We start from the raw sequence: 22,644 nt of genomic DNA, 5'->3' as shown, positions 1-22,644 counted from the left end.
GTGTGATAGATGGCAGTTTAACTAAATTGTACTTACTGGGTGCAAAATTTAAGTGAGTATTAGAGTGCAAAAACAGGGTGAAAGAATTGATAGTTGTGGTGGGTACGAATGAATTGAAAGGAGGTAAATTTTTTATGAGAGAGGACTTGAGTATTGTTAAAGGTAGCGAAAAAAAAAGAGTGACAGAGTTAGGATGGTGAGTCTGTTGCCACGGTATGACAGAGGAATTCAGGAGGGCCATAATCGCAAATGACTTTATGCGCAGGTTATGCAGACGTGTGGAATGAGTTTGATGGGCAAAAGGATTTATACAAGATGGATGGCCTGCATTTGAATGGATTTAATTTGCAGAGACTAGAAAAAGTGTTGCTGAATGAGGTGAAAATGGATGTGCAGAACCAGTTTTGTGTTGTACTTTCTACTCATATATATCTATCCTTTAGTCTTTGGGTCAAATCCCCGTTAAACTATCATTCGGGTATCACGTGGTACATCTGGGGAACAAAGAAATTGCCTTGAGATCGAGCCAATACCAGAGTATCGGATTGTCTGAGATCAACCCCGCGTAAAACACTAAGAAATTTATATTTCACTGCGCCACTTAGCGCTTTTAGATTAAACAATATTGTCAATCAAGAGGTGATCTCAAAACAGTACTTAAGTGATACCATGTAATTATGCAGACGTGGCCAAAATCTATTCTTATTCTAGTCTCCTGCCTAGGTTCGTAATACTTTTTTTTTTTATAAGCAGTGTGTCGGATTCCAGAAATCACAGATAGTCTTAGTTGGGTACAAAAGCAAGGTTTATTAGAAGTCATAAATGTGTACATACAATACAGTAAGCTTAATTCCCACCTTAAGGGAGTTCCTGACAGTCAGGATAGAATTAGAACAATACAATAATATAAGTATGCCCAATCTGATTAAACTGTAAATCTCTGAAGTAAGATTTCTTATATTTTCCCTTAAATATCTTAATCATGCAGGATTATCACGATAGCTCTATTTTTATAATAGTTCAATCAAACCACACAAGATAGCACTTATCTTTTACCTCTTCATTGATAGCGATTCCTTACTTTAAACATTTTTAACCTCCTAGAACATATTATGTAACTCTATCACAATAGGAGACAGTAAGATTTTAAGGTAACCCTCTGTAGATCACTGCAGTTTAGTCCTAATTATCATTAATGTTCCTTCCTCTGGTTTAACAACGAGGCACAAATCATTCATTCACAATCAACAAAATACAAATCAAGTCTACTTATCTATCCTTGGCTCTGCATCGCATCAGAATCTGCTTCTCCTTAGACGAAATGTCCATGTGCTCCAATCTGGCTTTCTATGGACGACCGGGCTTATTCTTTCCATGGATATACTACATCTAGTTCCGCCGCTGCTTCTATTGAAACCCTCCGGAATGGAGACACTGCCACCCTTCACCTGCTCGTGACACTGCGAGATGAACACCAGGAGATCCAGGAACAAAAAACCTCTTTTCAGGTGTGCTAACCCTTATATTTTCACCTTTTTTTTTTCTCGGCAATTCTTGCATTCCGCGATGTCCACCCAACGCACTTACATGGGCTCATGTCACAACGTCCAGCTTTCTCCGCTATATCCCATGTGCGCTGACGGCATGCGATTGCTTGGGGCGAATAGCTCCTTCGCGTTGCTGCTCCATGACCTTTGCACTTCACCCCCCCATCTCGAACTTGTGCTAACATTCTATATCTCTTAGTACACAATGCTCTATTAAACTTTGCTACGGGTCTACTCTTCCATTATTATTTAACTAATTTGCGAGTGGTACAAAATGCATACTTATTTGTTTTCTCATAGTATAAAATATTTGATATATTTACAATGCATTATTTTAATACTTGGAGGCAAGCATGGTATAATGTTTCTTATTGTGTGTTCGCTCTGTTATACAATGATAAGATGAAATATTTTATGTTCCAACTTATCAGGGTATAACACCAGGCAAACTAGAACTACCCAGGGGGGGGGGGAGTGGATATGTGGACATCAGTGAGACAGTTGAGTGTAAGAATCTATATAATATACCCAAGCCACAAAAAATCGGAATGGGATAGTTAGAATAACGCATCAAGATAAGGGTGGAACAAAGGGACCTCTGTATTTCATGTATACTAATGCCAGGAGTATTAGGAACAAGAAGGAAGAAATTTTGGCCTTGGTTGGCTCTTCCTGGCCACAGGTTATTGGCATTAGTGAAACATGGCTGACGGAAGATGATATAGTTAGTGGGATAGAATGTGTAGGTTATAGTGTGTTTAGGAGGGACAGAGAGAATGAAATGGGGGGAGGAGTGTTATTGATGATAGCTGATGAACTGCAGCCAAGGAGAATTGAAGTTGTATTGCAGGATAGTGAAAAGAGCTCATTTGAGGCTATTTGGTGTGAGATTGAGACTGGCAGAACAAAATATACAGTTGGGTGCTGCTATAGACCAGGTGATGGAATAGATGGTGGAGATAGTATGCATAGGGAAATTGATGAAATGAGTGGAAGGAGGGTAATTATTATGGAGAATTTTAACTGTGGTAACATTGATTGAAAGGAGGAGAAGACACATGTGAGGTAGGAAATGGATTTTATTTAATTATTAAGGGATAACTATCTGAGACAGCATGCAATTAAAAATATTAGGGATTTGAGTGCTTGACCTGGTAATAGCATCTGAGAATTTGACTGTAATGAATATGACCATGTTGCCACCTATTGGTGAGAGTGATCATAAGGTCTTGACCTGGGAGGTGGCTAAAGGTGTGGAATTTTCAATTAAGACAGGGTATATGTGGAAATACCGTGCTGGCTAGTATGACAAGCTTAGGAGATTGCTTGATTCAGTGCCATGGCATGTAAAACTGCAAGGGCTGGATGTTGATAGAGCATGGGAAGTGGTCAATGAGCATTTACAGGAGGTTATGGCTGATTGTATACCTAGAGTCCGAATAGTAAAACAAGTTGGGGGTTAAATGGATGAATAGCAACATTAAGCTTGAGCTGCAAAAAAAGAAACAACTGTAGAGGGAATTTAAAGAGAGAGGTGACCTGCAGGCACACGAACGGTATAAAGCGCAGGCCAGAAGGGTAACGAGTGTGGTTAAAAAAAAAAAAAAAAGCAGATCATGAAAGGAAACTAGCTATGGAAGCTAAAGAGAATCCCAAACAGTTCTTTCAATATGCTTCAAGCAAAAAAAAAAAAAAAACTGTACATGGCAGAATGATTTTAAGGAATGCCGATGGCAAGGAGATCACTGAATCAGTTGATATAATGGAGTTACTGAGCAAGCACTTTGCAAAAGTATATCATCCAGGTGGTGACATTGAAAAAATGAAGGAACCATTAGTTTATATGGGAATTGTGATGATTGAAGTGGAGGTGAATAGTCTATTACAGAACCTTAATGTAAATACATCTGTGGAATTGGATGGTGTACTGGCACGGGTCTTATGTGAAGCAGCTAAAGAATTATCAGTGCCCTTGACAGTGTTGTTTAATCTAAGTCTCTGGTCTGGTTTAGTCCTGAAGGTGTGCAAAGAAGGGAAAATAGTTCCACTGCATAAAGGAGGATCCAAGACTATTGTTGCAAATTACCAACCAATCAGCATATCAGGGGTCGTTGTCAAGGTCTTGGAGAAAGTGGTCAAGGGAAAAATACAGAAATGGATTTATGAAAATGAGATGCTGTACTGGGGGACAGCATAGCTTTGTGAAGGGTAGATCATGCCTCGGTAACTTGCTCAAGTTTTATAACACAGTGATGGCTGAACTGGATAAGGGTAATGGGTTTACAGTGATACTGCTAGACCTGGTGACAGGATACCACATGGAATTCTAATCCGTAAACTGCAAAATATGGGAATGGATATAGGGTTGGTGAGATGGATAGGTGGGTGGTTGATGGAGAGATATCAGAGAGTAGTTTATTCAGGAATAGAGTCCAAAAGACTGCCTGTGACTAGTGGTGTGCCACAGGGTTCTGTTCCTGGACCACTGCTGTTTAATTTGTTCATTAACGATATAGGGAAGGATCTAAGAGGAACAGTTCATTTTTTTGCTGATGATGCAAAGTTGGGTAGGACAATAGTGAATGCAGAAGTTGTCAAAATCTTGCAAGACGACTTGGTTAGATTGGAGTTCACGGCTAAGGAGAATGGTTGTCAATTTAATGTGACAAAATGTAAGGTTATGCATTTTGGGGTGAAAAGATTAGGAGCAGTATACAACATTGGTGGAACTGTACTCCAGGAGATTGAGGCCAGGGACTTGGGAGTGTTGGTGGATAGGAAGATGAAGTTTAGGGGGCACATTGCAGAAGTGGCTAAATCAGCTCATCAATTCACTTGGTTGTTGAAAAATACTTTGACGAGCAGAGACCAGCAAGTTATTGTTCCTCTGTACCGAGCCTTGATCAGACCTCATCTCGACTACTGTGTCCAGATTTGGTCACCTAGGTTTCTTCTTGATGAGGAAGGAGGTGGAGAGGATCCAGAGGCGAGTGACCAAGATGATAGCAGGTCTATGGAATGAACCTTATGAGAACAGGTTGAAGATTTGTGGGGTGCAGAAATTGATTGATAGGCAGAAAAGGTGAGATATGATTGAGACATTCAAATTGCTGAAAAGTTTGTATAGGATTAATTCAGAAGGTATTTTTGAGATCAGAACTGGTGGTGGGAGAACTAGAGGACATCTATGGAAGCTGGGAAAGAGTGTGGTTAGCAAGGGTGTCAGAGCTAGGTTCTTTACTTTTAGAGTAGTAAATGAGTGGAATAAGCTGCTAGATTTGTTGTGCGTGCTATGACAGTGAGTGAGTTCAAGGCAGGGTATGATAGATACTATGAGAATGTCGTATAGTTGTGTGGACATGTTTAGTTCCTTCCTCGATGAGTCTAAGTACTTCCCGGAGTCGCCCGTAATAATAGAGAAAAAAACGGATTTGGGGGAGGGGGGGCTTTCAGAACCAGAATATCATTCTGGTTCTGACTGATGAGAATAGCATTACTGTAATACTTAATCACTCTAAATATGATGAAACAAAGAAAAATCTTGCTCAGAGACCATTCAACATGCCTCCCAATTGATGCTGGCCCTCTGCAAATGCAAAATTCTCATATTATTAATTATATCCTGTCCTAAAAGCTATTCAAAAATTAAACTATATAATCCTCAGTTTCCTTGGATTTATGGGTTATCAAAAAAAAAAAGAAAAAAAAAAAAAAAAAACATACCCTTGTAATCTATGGTAGATAATACTGGTTCCTCTATTTAGTGGCCTGACAGTTCTTTCATTACTGGCTGCACTTTTTGCCTATGTAAAAAAAAAAAAAAAAAAAAGAAGAATTTCTCCAATTCTGACACAGTGTTAGATACTGAATGGAGAACTTCTTGACAAGTTATTCATTCAGGATCTAACATGTACCTTACAAAATATCAAAGAAATTTGCATAATAACTGCTTACCAGCAGAAGGTAAGAAACACCTAAGTTGTATGTGAAAGTGTATATCAGTGTGTAATGTATTGGAATTATTTATTGTCAAAAGGAAAGCTAAAATCAAAAATTATGTCAGATTAGCATTTCATGTAAAGGAATAATGGCTTAATTTATGTATTAAGCTATCAAAAATCATAAGTCACAGGTAAGAAATGACTAATAGGATCAACGGTCACATCTAAGCTACAAGTGCCTGTCGTAATGCCGAAGGCTGCAGCTTACAGGGAAGGCTGACATAAGCACCGTTCCTCAAACAGCACCTAATAGCAAGGAGGGAAAGCAATGGATCAACCTAAGGGCGATGTAAGTTATGGAACGTGCGAAAAAAGAACACAGAGAAAGAATATTTAAGGCAAGACGCACCAATCTGTAGGCTTTTTTCTGTTTCTTCTGGAATTTTGGAGATCGAACTCTCAACGAGTGAAGGGAGATAGGACAAGCCGAGGGTGCTATGCCGATGGACAGCTTGCTGTATTCGTGACTTGCGCTGAGAGGTATTCCGCAGAGATCCATATGAGAGTCAACAGCTCATGCAGAATAGTGCCAAACGCTGAATGACCCACCCGAGCGAATGGAGAAGGCTTGCAGTTCCAGCCATTTCCTGATTTGTGTCCGGTAGCAGAGAATGGAACAACTCGGTCACGAGACCTGACCCAGAACCAGCCAAGATGAAGGATGACCTGAGCAACACATGGCAGCTAATAGACCTTCGGAGGGACTTGGTAAAGTAAAGATCCTTTTGTTTTATATCTTGAGATTGAAGGTAGAATTTGTGTCTTGATAAAGCAAGACTGAGGACGTTTTAGAAAACTTTGACAGGATAGAGTAATTAATACAGCCAATCTATTAGACAAAGAATTGTATAGGATAAATCTCTAACTTGTATATGATTGAAGTAGTGAAAACCCTTTGTTAATTGAGTAAATTTAACTAAGAGATAAATGAGTTGTGAAATATCTATTTAAAGTATATGTGAATGAAGGAACTCGACTTGAGTGTGACATTGTTTAATTATCCATTTGTATTACATTATTTTGCATGTCAGTTTAGTTTATGTAAGAAGGTTAGATCAGTATTGAACAGTTTGTATAGCTTAGCATAAGACATTCACTTAGCTAGCAATTCAGAAGTTTTGACAACTTAATACAAGATTTAATGTACCTGTCTTTTAGCATTAATAAACATGTTGTTACTTGAACCTGAGTCTTGCCTGAATTCGAGGTGTCAAACTACCACATGTGAAAATAGAACCAAATAGTGAGAAGGAGTTTAGATAATTATATAATTGCAATTAGGTCACGACTGCAAGGTACCGAGATCTATATACTCGCGTGTGAATTCTAGATTAACGTATATGCCTAAAACCTAGGAATATTTCCCTGAGCATGAATTATGTTCTTGTTATAGGAAGCTGGTTGGTGCAGTTAAAATATAAATTTGCCAGTTTCTGAAGAGGAAATATCCCTAGGAGCCAAACCGGGTTATATATTAAGGAGAAAGATATAAAATTAAGGTAGAAGGATAAAGAGAGCTGGATCAAAATTGTATCATACTAAATACGTATTCTAAAAAAGGAAACGAAAATACAGAGACATAACAACGGTCAGTTTTGATAGCCTCAGAATTCCCTGTCCTTCAGCTTTATTCACCTTGGTCATGCACTCTGCCTGTAGCTGTTTTACCTGGAAGGGGAAAAGTCTACAAGCAGATTGAAGGCATAGCTATGGTCCATCCTTCTTTCCTCTCCATTCCAGTCTTTATATGAAACAGTTTGAAAACATGCCTGTAAACTCTGCCCCTTACAAGGCCAATATAACTAGGAACTATATTGACATGTCCTTCATTTGGCCACATAGCAGGGATAAGTTAAAGGTTTAACACACCTGAACAACCAACACCTGAGGATCCATTTCCCCCATTGAAACAAACTGACCTTCCTTGATACTAATTACCCAGCTAACAAATGAATCCATGCACATTAGAAGGTACATTCACCTCTTTTCCATCCACACCACCACCACCTCCAAGCAGTATGGTGTTATTAGAAACCTTAAGAAATGGATCTAGAACCATCTGCTTAGACTACACTAGCCTCTCCTCTCAAATCAGTTATTTGGGATACATGATTTAGCCACAATCAACATTACTATTCCCATGTGCCCAGTCCCTTCCTTCTCCAAAAACAGAACAAACAAAATCCATTGCTATTCTTTACATCTGAAGCACTTCAGAAAAAATTGTACATTCTTAAAAAGTTGAACATAGATCTTCTTCAGTTCTTATCCACTAATCTTGCTGGACCAAGGGATATTGTGTACCTTAAGATGTTGAAGAGGATCTTCAGGTAAGTAGACAAACAGGAACTGCAGTCTCTGTTGCACACTTGGAAGAATGACAGTACATTGCACCCTTTGATTGCAAAAGGACCAAGTGTGATTCTGTTCATGAGAGGAATCTTTATGGGATTTTTCAATTGAAGGAGAGTTATCTAATCTCATATGGAAAGAGATTTTTTTTTCCTTGGAACTTGGGTTTTTCATCCCACATACAGACATATTGGCCTTTAGAATACAGTTTACAGACAAAAGATACTAGTGGTAGTAGGCAGTAAATAGAATTGGTGTAGTTGGATTAAATGGAGATCTAGAGTTGTGGAGTAGGTATGGTCTATCGATTAGTCTATGGCCTCTTTGGAGGCATCATGTAATAATAAATACCCATCTAGAAGAACACAGAAATTGTCCATCTACAATCAACCATGCCATGGATACAGATCACAAGATCTAATGGAAAAACCTTGCTCCTATACAGAAGCAAATTTAAATCTATTATTTCTAGTATTTAATGATTGAAATATTATTTCTGGAATCTACCATAGCACTGAAACATTCCCCAAACAAACCTGGTTGCTTAACATTACCAAAAATCTGGGAGACCTTAATTTTGAGACACTTCAGTAAGTGTATCACTGTACCTTTAGAGGGGTGTCAATTAGAACTATGGGGGGTCTGCATCTTACAGTCAGTCTGTGTTTGCCTTCCTACTGATATGCCTGTGTACACATTCTCTTGCCTTTGTGACCAAGGTAAAATATTGGCTTTGTAATTTAACTAAAGAAATTTCATTATTAGCTTTGGACATCTGTTTTTCCTTTTTACAAACGGACAAATTAGTCTTGCAAACTGTATACACAATGCATCTGCCCTTAGCAGGTTGCAATCAGAATGGCAAGTCAACTGTATGAAATACCTGTCCTAACTAGGAGACTCAACCATGGAACTTGGATGCAGATGAAACTTACTTCATTGGATTTCAGTGACAGATAATTTTCATTGAGTGTGGGACTGCTGCCTTTTTCACTTTGGAAAAGTACCACATTTCTATCCATAGCACTAATGTATAGTAGCAAACAAATTAATCCGAACAAGGAGAATTTTTGTGAAGTTTTCATTTGATTTCAGTTTACTATTTTCAATTTTGGTTGAGTGCTGCATGTTTTAACTGTCTCTGTGATGTTAACAGTGTTGGGCATTTTATTTTTAATATTGTAAATAAGTTGACATTCATAGTGTTTTATTGAACAGCCTACATATATTAAACAAAAAAAAATTAATTTATGGGGTGCAATTTGTTATTTTTGACAGACTTAAAAGTTTTTTAATTTGATTTACATTTTTTATTTGTAATACTTTCAATATATACACAAGTATACATAATTTTTTTTAATCAAAAATTAAATAGCTGCTGAAATTTAATTAATGAGATATTTGGTTCTGCTTATCAACAAGCTTTTCAATATTAGGAGGCATGTTTGAAATTGCAACCCTAATAAAAAAAAAAATTTCTTCATTAGTCATCAAGGTGATTTAAACAATCATTTTTTTTTTAAATTATCATTTTTCAGAAAGAGGTGTTCACATAGACAAGTACTACCAAATAAACTTATTTGCCTGTAATGGGTAACCAGCAATGGGAAATCTATCAGTTGAAAAGTAATTCTTATAAAAGTCTATAAGACTAACATTTTGAAACTTATTTCTTAGTTCAGTGTTGCTTTGCAAATCAATTATTTCCATTTGAAATTCTTCAGGAACCCTTTCAATGTCTAGGGTGATAAGAAAATATCAAAATTAGTTTCATTTTTGTGTAAGTTTTTGAACTGCAAACTGAATTCTTCTTGTAGTCTATGTATTTCTTCTGCATATTTTTTCATTTCAGGCAGATTTTCTTCTCTCAAAATTGGAAAATGAGCCATATTAGATTCCAGTTGCCAATTCCAAATTTTAGTTTATTTTCAAAGGCTTTTATTTTATTGAACATTTCATTAATAAGTTATGTCCTTGAAGGTTGTCCTTTAAATTTAATTCATTCAAATATTGAGTAATGTCAATGCAAAATTGCACATCCAGTCCTTGTCATTAAATTCTGGAAATTGGTTGTCTTTCATCTCCAAGAATAACTGAATTTCCCTCTTCAAATCGTACACATGCTTAAACATTCTGTCGCGACTTGGCCATTAAACCTTGGTGTTAAAAAGGATATTGCCACATTCGCTTCCATATCTCTGTCTCACAAATTCCTTAAATTCGCTATGATTCAGTCCTCAAGATGTAATAAAATTTACAATTTTAATCATCAGTGGAACAATTTCTTGGTGCAAAATGCAGTGAGAAATAATTATTTCATATTCTGTTAATCTTTTTTTCTATCCCTATATGCAAGAAAGTACACATTACACGCATTAAATATAACCATTATGGTGAAGCAGGCCTCTCAGACCATGCACTCAACACCTTACACCAAATCAACTGGTAAAGCACCTGCTCTTTACACCGCACAAAAACCTGGTACGAAAGGAAATTTAAGGAATCCTCATAAACCACCCAAATATCAACAACAAAGATGGCATGAAAATTCCAAGGATCTGGATGGCACCCATTCAGCCTACCTAATATGTAAGATCCAGCATAAGTCACGACTCGCATACCAACTGGCTGGAATGTGTACATGATGTAATATATAGAGATAGATACTTGTTGTTGTGCCCAATGCATTTTTACAACCAACAGATAACACTAATAATAGGACTTTAGCGTTGATGTATACTTTTTTATTTATTTATTTATTTTTATTATTTTTTTTGTCCCACCAGAGGTCAGGCCAACAATTGTTGTATCAGTTGGCCAGTGTCTTTAACAAACCAGTTTGATTGTAGTGTAGCTTGTTTCCTGTGTATAGTTGTATGCTCCAGAAGATGACCATGACATAAAGGTCGAAATGTCGAATGTAGATTTTAGTTATATTAAACTACAATTTTTATTCAAACACGGTAGTTGTCTCCATAATTTTCAAAAATGCATATATTTATATTTAGGTTGGTTCTGGAATTTGGCTGAGTTACTGGAGCATGGATACTTCTGCAAACAATTCTACTGAAAGAGACATGAGAGTTGGAGTTTATGCTGGCTTTGTAGCAGCACAAGGTAGATTTACATGTGGTTAAAATGTATATAATTTGGAAAAGATATGTGAATCTATGAAATTTAATTTTTCAGAGATTAACATCTCTCATTGGAATTTGTTTTTTCTTATCACATATCTAATGAGCAGGTGCAAATGTTTTTAAATATTCGGTTTAACTGAAGCAGATAGTTAACAATTCCTTACCATTTTCTAGAATTTGATCATTTAAAGAAAACTTCTGATGGGTGTGTGTGTGTGGGGGGGGGTAAACTGGAAGAGACTATTACAAAATATTATACTCTGATTTACAATTCCAGAAATTGGAATCTCTTCTCCATTCTTAACCTTTAACTAACATGGTACCTAAGTGACAAGTGTACCCAACCACTCGTATTGGCCTGAAGTAAATTGAAAAAATTCTGTGTTTGGTTTTTAGAGTATGGTTCAAAATTATGTAATATAGTTTGTTATTATTCAGGCCTCCATGAAGTCAAGACTCATCATGGGAGGTCCTTCTTAGGAAACTGTCTATCTTACCACTCTATCATGCAATGCATTCCACAGTTCAACCACTCTCCATGCAAAGAAACCATTCCTCACCCTCTTGCTCACAGCTTCCTTTCATAACTTCCAGGGATGGCTCCTTGTCATTGCTCCTTCCTGCCATTCCACCAAGCAAAAACTCCCCAATGCCTACTCTGCAACTGCCTCTCAACAGTTTAAAAGTCTCAGTCACATCATCTCTCCTTCTATCCACCAAACTTTGCAGTCCACATTCTCTCAGTTGATCCTCGTAACTGACATTGTACAGATCTGAAACTATCTTTGTTATCTGCCTCTATACCCTTTCCACAGATAATTTATTCTCTTCAAATCCTAGGGACTAAATTTGAGAACAATAGTCTAAGTGTGGTTAGATCAGTCTTATACAATAGAATGATAACTTATCTCTGCAGGGCAGCATCCTTATCAGTATTGCAGCAATCCTCTGGGTTACCTTCACCACTTTTGCAATATGCTCCCTAAATTTCAGTTTTCTATCAATAATCACCCCCAGATCTCTTGTCTCCCATACTTCCTCCAGTATAGCTCCTCCAATCAAGTATGCATCCTCCCATCAATGGATCCCAAACTTCAAGACTTTACATTTTGCTGCATTAAACTGATACCGCCTGTTCATTTGCCTATCTGTCTAATTTATTCAAATCCTCTTGCAGAGCTGCCACATCTGCACTATTATTGATAACCTTCCCAGCTTCACATCATCTGCAAACAACTGAATATCCCCCTTGCAATCCATTGACAATGTCATTGATATAACAGTTGAACAATACAGGTCCCAGTATTGGGTCCCGTGGAACCCCACTTGTAACCTTCTACTTCCTTCATATTGCCCCATCATACACAACTCTCTGATACCTATCAGACAGCCAATCCTGAATCCATTTGACTAACTCGACATTTAAACTCATGTGCCTGCAACTTAGATATCAGCTTATCATGTGATAAGCTGATATTTAAACACCTTTTCAAAATCCAAAAAAATGACAGTATATGCCTTTTTCCCTCATCAACTGCTCTTGTCACTTTATTATAAAAGGCAACCATCTTACTAAAGCAAGAGTGTCCCTTAACAAACCCATGTTGATTCTCACAGATAACATTACCCTCATCTGCCCAACACTGTATATAGTCCCCTCACTAATTTCTCTAAGACCTTAACAACTATTGATGACACACAAACTGGCCTATAATGAGAAACTTCCAGTCTGCTACTGCTCTTGTGCAGCGGCACCATCTTACCTGACTTACATTCCTTGGGTACCTCTCCCACAGCCAGACTTTTATTGAAGAGCCAGGTCAATGAAGCTGTCAGTTCTTTAGCACATTCTCTCAAAATCCATGGAGAAATACCATCCAGTCCCACAGCTTTACTGATATCCAGAGTACTCAGTATTTGGAACATGCTCTCCTCTTGTCCCTCTAAACCCTGAACATACCCTATCCCTCTAGTATTAAAACCTTCTGCCAGATGAAATACTCCAATAAATTGTTCATTGAACAACTCTACTATGTCCTCTGCATTAGTCACTCTATTCCCATTTTTATCATGCAATGTCATTCTTCCACAATCATTTCTCCTCCTCCTCTCCACATAGCTAAAAAAATTTCTAGGATTTTCTCTGGATCTTAATGCCAATCTCTTCTCATATTCTAGTTTTGCCTTCCTCACCATACTAGTCACTCTCCTGCCTGCATCTTATATTCTTCATGTATCTGCCCTCCACCCCTTTCCTTATCTCTTCCATAATTCTTTTTCAACTGCAGTTCCCGTTTGATATTGTTTGTCATCCACTTTACACCAAATTGTGTCTGCTTCTTCACTCTTGGAATGCAGCTTACTGTTGCTGCTAACAAATATTCCCTCATTTCCCAAGCACTAATGATATCCTGTCCTTCCAATTCTGCTCTCCATGGAACTGCTCATAGTTGATACCTAAGACTATTATAATCACCTGCCTTATAATTCCACATATGTTCCATTTTCTTTGATTCACCTGCATGTCTATTCATCTTCCAAGTCAAAACCACATGGTCACTCTCCAGCTGGTGGGAGAGATGTCATCTCACTTTTATTATTATTATTATTAAACAAGACCTCATGGAGTCAAAGACTCATCTATGAGGTCCTTTTATCTCACACACATCTCATCATACTGGGTCTTAAACACATTCAAACTGCTTGCAGACACCACACTCTCAGGCAAGGCATTCCAATCATTCACAACTCTGCACGAAAAAAACCTGCCTCTCACCCCCCCTACTCACACCCTCTTTATACAGTTTCCAGGGATGACCTCTGGTTCTCCCCTGATCTCCCACTATTCTCTGTAGAACTTCTCCACCATTGATCCTATAACAACCCCTTACCAACTTATAGGTCTCTATCATATCTCCCCTCTTCCTTCTCTCCACTAGACTCAGCAAATTACATCTTTTCAGTCTTTCCTCATACTCGACATTCCAGAGGTCAGAAACTACCTTAGTCAGTCGCCTTTGGACCCTTTCCAACATCTCTTCATCCTTCTGAAAACCAGGTGACCAAATCTGGGCACAATAGTCCATGTGTAGCCTTATACAATGGAACAAGAATCTCTCTACTTCTACACGTCAGTGTCTTCCTCATCATTCCCAGAAGTCTTTGTGTTGTCTTCACAATTTTGGCGATGTGTCCCCTAAATTTTAGATCCTTATCCACTATCACTCCCAGATCTCTTATTTCCTCTACTTCCAACAATATATTCTCACCAAGCATAAATTCTGCATCCCATCTTTGTTTTCCAAATTTTAAAACCTTACATTTTGCAACATTGAACTCACATCCCCATTTGCTTGCCCAATCACTCAATTTATTCAAGTCTTCTTGCAAGGCCACAACATCTTCACTACTCTTTATGGTTCGTCCCAACTTTGCATCATCTGCAAACAACTGAATATCTCGATCCAAATCTTCGCCAATATCATTAATATACAAGTTAAATAGTAATGGCCCTAAAACAGATCCCTGAGGCACTCCACTAGTGACTTTCCTTTTCCTGGATATTGCACCCCCATACACAACTTGTTGATACCTATCAGATAGCCAGTCTCCAATCCAATGCACTAATCTAATATCCAACCCCATCTGCTCTAGTTTGACTGTCAACTTATCATGAGGTACTCTATCAAAAGCTTTTGCAAAATCCAAGTATATTACTGTGTATCCTTCTCTGTCCAAGGAAGCAGTCACTTTATTGTAATAAGTAAGTAGATTACTAAAACACGACCTCCCTTTAGCAAATCCATGCTGTCCATCAAAGATTATACTATTGTTGTATAATCAGCTCTTTTGATGCTATGACCAAATTCAAAACTCTTGAACCCTTTCCCTCTATTACTTGTTGCCTAAGACATTTGTCCTTCAAGAATTCTAGAAATTCCATCCCCTTATTACTATTACCTTATACCTTATTACCACCAGTATTTTTAGACAAGCACAAACATCCATGCCCACGGCAGGATTCGAACCCTCAGCCTTTTGGCTGGAAAGCAGATACGCTAACCACTCGGCCAACCAGGCCAGCAAAGTATGATAGATATTGTATGTGTAATGGTTAAGTGTGGGTCTCCCACGATGAGTGACTGCATGGAGATACTTATACAAGGGTGGTCTGAAGAGTTCTCGGCTTAACAATGAAAAAAACGAATTTATAATCGAAAAATTTTTATTTTTCAACATAATCTCCCTTAACACTAAGACATTTATTCCAGCAATGCTCCAGCGCTATTATCTCATCCCTATAGTGGTTCTCAGCAAGATCTGCAAAAATCCCTTCTACAGCTGCAATCACCTCTTGATTCAAAGAAAAATTCTGATTAGCAGTTTTGGTTTTGGGAAGAGATAGAAGTCAGGGAGCCAAATCGGGGAATAGGGTGGATGTTCCAACAATTCATAGTGCAGATCCCTTAATTTTCCCATTACCAAAACACTTTTGTGAGCAAGTGCATTGTCCTGATGAAGGATAACTTTTTTTCTTCTGCAAACCTGGTCTTTTCTCACTAATTTTTTCGTCTACTGTGGTTAAAAGATCGGAATAATATTCCCCAGTTATTGTTTTACCTTTTTTAGGATAATTAAACAATGCCTTTAGCATCCCAAAACACTGATGTCATGACCTTTCCTGCTGATGAAACCAAATTTATCTTCTTTGGTGCTGAACAACTGGCTTCTGTCTACCATTTTGACTGCTGTTTGGATACTGGTATGTAATGGTGAATCCAATTCATAGCAATAAATAGACACAAAATCAGTTTTATTCTTGTTAAAATGCTCCATGCACTGTTCAGAGATTTTCATGAGTGTGTTTTTGATCTGCTGTGAGCAAGCACACCACCCAACTTGCACAAAGTTTTTTCCTTTGCAATTCTTCATTCTAAATATCCTACATGTTCATTTTGAAATGCTTATAGTCTCAGCAATTTCATGCACTTCGACTCATTGGTCATCCAATACCATATCATGCATTGATTTCTGGTGTTGTTACTTTTTGGATATCCTTCACGTGGATCATCTATCATCTTCAAGGCTGGTATGGGCACGTTTAAACTCAGCAGCTCATTTCTTAATTGTCAAACGAAGCAGAAGAGTGCCCATAAACTTTTATGAACTTCTAATGAATTTCTTTTGATATTAAACCTTCTTTTACAAAGAAGGTTTAATATCAAAAGAAATTCATTGACTGCACAATACTCAATTTTATTCATTTATCAATTTTTCACCAAGGGATACAGACACCCTTTTGCTTTAGACAGCTGTATAAACCCAAAGTACTTGATAGAATGACTTGCAATTTCACATGGATGTTTATTATTATTACGGGCAACTCCAGGGAGTCATTAGACTCATCGAGGGAGACCCCAAAGCATATTCATCATCACAACTATTCGACATTCATTCAGTATCTATCATACCTCGCCTTAAACTCATTCATTGTCACAGCATCCACCACAGACTCAGGGACTGCATTCCACTCATTCACTACTCTAAAAGTAAAGAACCCAGCTCTAACACCTTTACTAACCACACTTTTGCCCAGTTTCCATGAATGTCCCCTAGTCCTCCCACAAATATCTTCTGAATTAATTTTATAGAAACCCTTCAGTAATTTGAATGTCTCAATCATATCTCCCCTCCTCTGCCTATCAAACAATTTTTGCAACCCACAAATCCTCAACCTGTTCTCATAAGGTTCATGCCACAGACCTGCTATCATCTTGGTCACTCGCCTCTGAATCCTCTCCACCTCCTCCCTATCAAGAAGAAACCTAGGTGACCAAATCTGGGCACAGTAGTCGAGATGGGGTCTTATCAAGGCTCGATACAGAGGAACAATAACCTGCTTGTCAACATGTTCTTCAGCAACCAAGTGATTTGATGAGCTGATTTGGCCACTTTTGCAATGTGTCCCCTAAATTTCAATTCCTTATCCACCAACACTCCTAAATCTCGTGCCTCATCAATTTCCTGGAGCACAGTTCCACCAATGCAGTAAACTGCCACCAATCTTTTCACCCCAAAATGCATAACCTTACATTTTGCCACATTAAATTGACATCCATTCTCCTTAGCCCAGACCTCCAATCTATCCAAATCCAGCAAAATTTTGACGTCATCTACATTCACTATTGCCCAACCCAACTTTGCATCATCTGCAAACGAATGAACTGTTCCTCTCAGATCCTTTCCTATATCATTAATGAACAAATTAAACAGCAGTGGGCCAAGAACAGATCCTTGTGGCACACCACTAGTCACAGGCTGTCTTGTGGACTCTACTCCTGAGTAAACCACTCTCTGATATCTCTCTGTCAACCACCCTCCTATCCATCTTACCAACCCTATGCAATTTACTGATTAGAATTCCATGTGGTATCCTGTCAAAGGCCTTAACAAGGTCCAGTAGAATCACTGTAAACCCATTACCCTTATCCAGTTCAGCCGTCACTGTGTTATAATACGTAAGCAAGTTACTGAGGCATGACCTACCCTTCACAAAACCATGCTGTCCCTGATACAGTATCCCATTTTCTTCTATCCAATCTTGTATTTTCCTCTTAACTATTTTCTCTAAGACCTTGATAATGATTCCTATTATGCTGATTGGCCGGTAATTTTCAACAGCAGCCTTGGAACCACCTTTGTGCAGCTGAACTATTTTCCCCTCTTTCCACCCCCTTGGGACTGACCTAGACCCGAGGCTCAAATTAAACAAAATGGTCAAGGGCACTGACAATTCTTTAGCCGCTTCACGTACGACACGAGCTGGTATACCATCCAATCCCACAGATGTATTGACATTGAGGTTTCTGTAATAGACTAGTTACCTCTACTTCATTCATCACAATTCCAGTATAAACTGTTGGTTCTTCCATTCCTGCAAAGTCACCACCTGGATGATATACTCTTGCAAAGTGCTCGCTCAGTAATTCCACAATATCGACTGATTTGGTTACCTCCCTACCCTCAGCATTTTTTAAGATCATTCTACCATGAGCATTTTTCCTTTTACTTGCAACATATTGAAAAAACTGTTTGGGATTCTCTTTAGCCTGCATGGCCAATTTCGTTTCGTAATCTGCTTTTGCTTTTCAACCATCCATTCTCCTTAGCCCAGACCTCCAATCTATCCAAATCCAGCAAAATTTTGACGTCATCTACATTCACTATTGCCCAACCCAACTTTGCATCATCTGCAAACGAATGAACTGTTCCTCTCAGATCCTTTCCTATATCATTAATGAACAAATTAAACAGCAGTGGGCCAAGAACAGATCCTTGTGGCACACCACTAGTCACAGGCTGTCTTGTGGACTCTACTCCTGAGTAAACCACTCTCTGATATCTCTCTGTCAACCACCCTCCTATCCATCTTACCAACCCTATGCAATTTACTGATTAGAATTCCATGTGGTATCCTGTCAAAGGCCTTAACAAGGTCCAGTAGAATCACTGTAAACCCATTACCCTTATCCAGTTCAGCCGTCACTGTGTTATAATACGTAAGCAAGTTACTGAGGCATGACCTACCCTTCACAAAACCATGCTGTCCCTGATACAGTATCCCATTTTCTTCTATCCAATCTTGTATTTTCCTCTTAACTATTTTCTCTAAGACCTTGATAATGATTCCTATTATGCTGATTGGCCGGTAATTTTCAACAGCAGCCTTGGAACCACCTTTGTGCAGCTGAACTATTTTCCCCTCTTTCCACCCCCTTGGGACTGACCTAGACCCGAGGCTCAAATTAAACAAAATGGTCAAGGGCACTGACAATTCTTTAGCCGCTTCACGTACGACACGAGCTGGTATACCATCCAATCCCACAGATGTATTGACATTGAGGTTTCTGTAATAGACTAGTTACCTCTACTTCATTCATCACAATTCCAGTATAAACTGTTGGTTCTTCCATTCCTGCAAAGTCACCACCTGGATGATATACTCTTGCAAAGTGCTCGCTCAGTAATTCCACAATATCGACTGATTTGGTTACCTCCCTACCCTCAGCATTTTTTAAGATCATTCTACCATGAGCATTTTTCCTTTTACTTGCAACATATTGAAAAAACTGTTTGGGATTCTCTTTAGCCTGCATGGCCAATTTCGTTTCGTAATCTGCTTTTGCTTTTCTTACCACCCTTGTTACCATCCTAGCCTGAGCTTTATACTGTTCCGGTGCCTGATGGTCACCTTTCTCCTTAAATTCCCTCCACAATTGTTTCTTTTTTTGCAGCTCAAGCTTAATAGTGTTATTCATCCATTTAACCCCCACTTGATTTATTATTCAGACTCTTGGTATACAGTCAACCATTGCCTCCTGCAAACAGTTCTTAACCACCTCCCATGCACTATCAACATCCAGCCCTTGCAGTTTTACATGCCATGGCACTGAGCCAAGCACACACCTAAGCTTGTCATACTTACCAGCCCAGTAATTCCACATGTACCCTGTCTTAATTGTAAATTCCACTTCTTTAGCCACCTCCCAAGTCATGACTTTATGGTCATTCTCACCAAATTGGTGAGAATGACCAAATTGGTGAGAATGGTGGCAACTTGGTCATGTTCGTTACAGCCACATTCTCAGTTGCAATTACAAGGTCCAGCACTCTCTGCCCCCTTGATATTTTCCACTACATGTTGCCGTAGATAGTTGTCTCTTAATAACCGCATAAAATCCAATTCCTTCCTCCCACGTGCCCTCTCCTCTTTCCAGTCAATGTTACCATAATTGAAATTGCCCATAATAATTACCCTCCTTCCACTCATTTCTTCTATTTGCCTATGCATACTATCTCCACCATCTATTCCATCACCTGGTCTATAGCAGCACCCAATTGTATATTTTGTTCTGCTAGATTCTATCTCACACCAAACAGCCTCAAATGTGCTCTTTTCTCTATCCTGCAGTTCAACTTCTATACTCCTTGGCTGAAGCTCATCAGCTATCATCAATAACACTCCCCCCCCATTTTTATTCACCCTGTTACTCCTGAACACACTATACCCGTCGCATTCAATCCCACTAGCCTTATCTTCTGTCAGCCATGTTTCACTAATACCAACAACCTGTGGCCTGGAAGTGCCAACTATGGCCAAAAACTCTTCCTTCTTGTTCCTAATACTCCTGCATTATTATACATGAATTGCAGAAGCCCATTTGTCCCATCCCTACTTTGATGCCTTATACTAACTACCCCATTCTGATTTGTTGTCCTTCGTACTCGCTCTGGCATAATATACTCATTCATACACTCAACTGCCTCCCTAAAGTCTGCATATCTACTCCCCCCCCCTTAATAAATCTAGTTTCCCTGAGTCTGTACATCCACTTCCTCATCATTCATCAATACTTTTTCAAGTCTCTGTACACCAACTCCATTCAAATGTAACCCATCCATCTTATATAAGTCCTTTCGCCCATCAAACTCATTCCACACCACTCTCCACGCATAACCCACACATAGTCATTGGCAATTATGGCTCTCCTTCTAAACACTTTGCTGTCATACCACAGTAAAATGCTCACCTTCCTAACTCTCTCACTCTTCTCTTTTGCTACCTCAAATAATTCCCTCACATCCTCTATCATTTCCATTTTGTCCCCTTTCAAATCATTTGTTCCTGCCACGATTATCATCACTTTCACCCTCTGTTTTTGCAGTCGAATAGATTCGCTGACGTCCTTTATGTTCGCACCCGGCTGGTACGACTTCGTTAAACTCTCAACTATTACACCTCTTAATAGTGAATCCCCATACAACACTCACTCCTTCATTTTATTGACGTTTACGAACATTCTATTATTTGCTGTCACAGACTTTCGCTGGTTGTTTGTAGGTACGTTCAACACATTTTTCCATACACTCCAGTTGCCTTTTAGCTCTGTGTATCGCACCGTTCAAACGGGCAATTTCACTACTCGCATTTATCTCACCATTTTCATTATCAATGAAATCATCCATTCGTTCTGTATTTCTACCTTCATTTACACTTTCAACAATGCTCTCACACCTATGGCAGATGTACTAACTTAGAAAAAAAAAATCTTGCCAATAGTATTTCCATCTATGGTCGAGGCAGAGAACTTTTCAGACCACCCTCATAATAAGGTTTAAGTTTGCAATAGTTAACTGTTGTTTATGTAGAATAATATGTGTATGTTTGTGATATTTCAGATTAATCCTTGATTTTTTTTTATCCCCTGAAGCTATTTTTGTGGTAACAACTGCTTTCCTGATTATTACTGGAGCAATTTCAGCATCAACTTCTCTTCATAAATGTCTCCTCCTTCGAGTAGTAAGAGCACCCATCTCTTTCTTTGATATTACTCCTCGTGAAAGGATTCTGAAGAGGTAAATAAGTTTCATTTTTACATAATGAAAATAACTCATGATTATCTTTTATCTTATTCCTAAAATGTTTTTAATTCTCTCTCATATTATCACTTTAAAATTTACTTAGTAATCCTTTGACTTTCTAATTCTCTTGCAGAAAAAATAGTTATTGTATAACTACCCATCAGATGTCTCCATTTGTTATTGCCTTTTTATGTAAAATTAATATTTGACATCTTTCTAGATGATCTAAAGACTTGAGTAAATTAAACTCAATGCTTGAATCTGAAGATTTTTTTTTCACTAGTACTAGTTTTTCTAGTAGATTATTAATGTTAGTGCTTAATTCCCTATTTCTAAAATTAATATAGTAAATGGTTATTTCATGAATAACCATTGACTGTTCTATATAAAACTTTAATTTACCATGCTTTTCAGTATTGCATAAAAATTTGATCTCTGCACATACTCAAAGGAGTATCAAACATTATTAATTATGAGGATCGGCTGAGGGAGTGTGGACTGCAGAGTTTGGTGGATAGGAGAGGTGATATGATTGAGACTTTTAAACTGTTGAGAGGTGCTTACAGGGTTGACACTGGGGAGTTCTTTCACTTGATTGAACAGCAGGAAGGAATCAGGACAAGGGAATTTATGAAAGGAAACTGTGAGGAAGAGGGTAAGGAGAGGTTTCTTTGCATGGAGGGTCGTTGAACCATGGAATGCCTTGCCTGATGGAGTGGTGAGAGCGAGAACGGTCAATGCATTTAAGGATTGGTATGATAAACTTTGTGTTTCCTGGGAGGGACCTCCTTCGATGAGTCTTGATAGACTTGTGTTTCTTAGAAAGGACCTCCCACAATGAGTCTTTTGAATCCATGGAGGCCTGAATAATAATAATAATAACACGACAAATTCTATCTGATGCAGAGGACTTGTAATAATTAGATTCTGGTCCCATTGTATGTGCTGCGATTAGGCAGCTTATGTAATCGCAGCCTAATACATATGTGCACAGATTTGGTAACCTGGTTTTCAAGAGCTTGAAGGTTCAGAAGCCAAAATAATTTCTGATCTCTGGAATGTTGAATGTGAATAAAAGTTGATGATGCAATTTACAGTCTGGGGGAAAAAATGAAGAGGAGTGATATGATAGATGTAAAAGTTGGTAAGATGTTGCTATAGGATTAACATTGAAGAGGTTTATCA

At 38.4% G+C, this 22,644-nt stretch overlaps 1 protein-coding gene across 3 annotated transcripts in view; it reads left to right on the top strand.

Moving 5' to 3' along the window:
* Window positions 1-22,644, top strand: part of LOC150099944 (multidrug resistance-associated protein 1-like) — a 491,400-nt gene that overhangs the window by 369,589 nt on the left and 99,167 nt on the right. For all 3 annotated transcript variants that reach the window (XM_090403119.1, XM_090403117.1, XM_090403118.1), the window contains 2 exons: window positions 10,909-11,017; window positions 21,309-21,453. In XM_090403119.1, the coding sequence (XP_090259245.1) occupies window positions 10,909-11,017; window positions 21,309-21,453 (254 nt within the window). The remainder of the gene's footprint in view (window positions 1-10,908; window positions 11,018-21,308; window positions 21,454-22,644) is intronic.

The sequence above is a fragment of the Typopeltis vanoorti genome, chromosome 13 (assembly GCF_054136105.1).
Source record: "Typopeltis vanoorti isolate ZY-2024b chromosome 13, IOZ_Tvanoo_1.0, whole genome shotgun sequence".
NCBI lineage: Eukaryota > Metazoa > Arthropoda > Arachnida > Uropygi > Thelyphonidae > Typopeltis > Typopeltis vanoorti.
The sequence above is the reverse complement of the archived record's forward strand: the minus strand, read 5'-3'. Positions and strand labels throughout refer to the sequence as shown.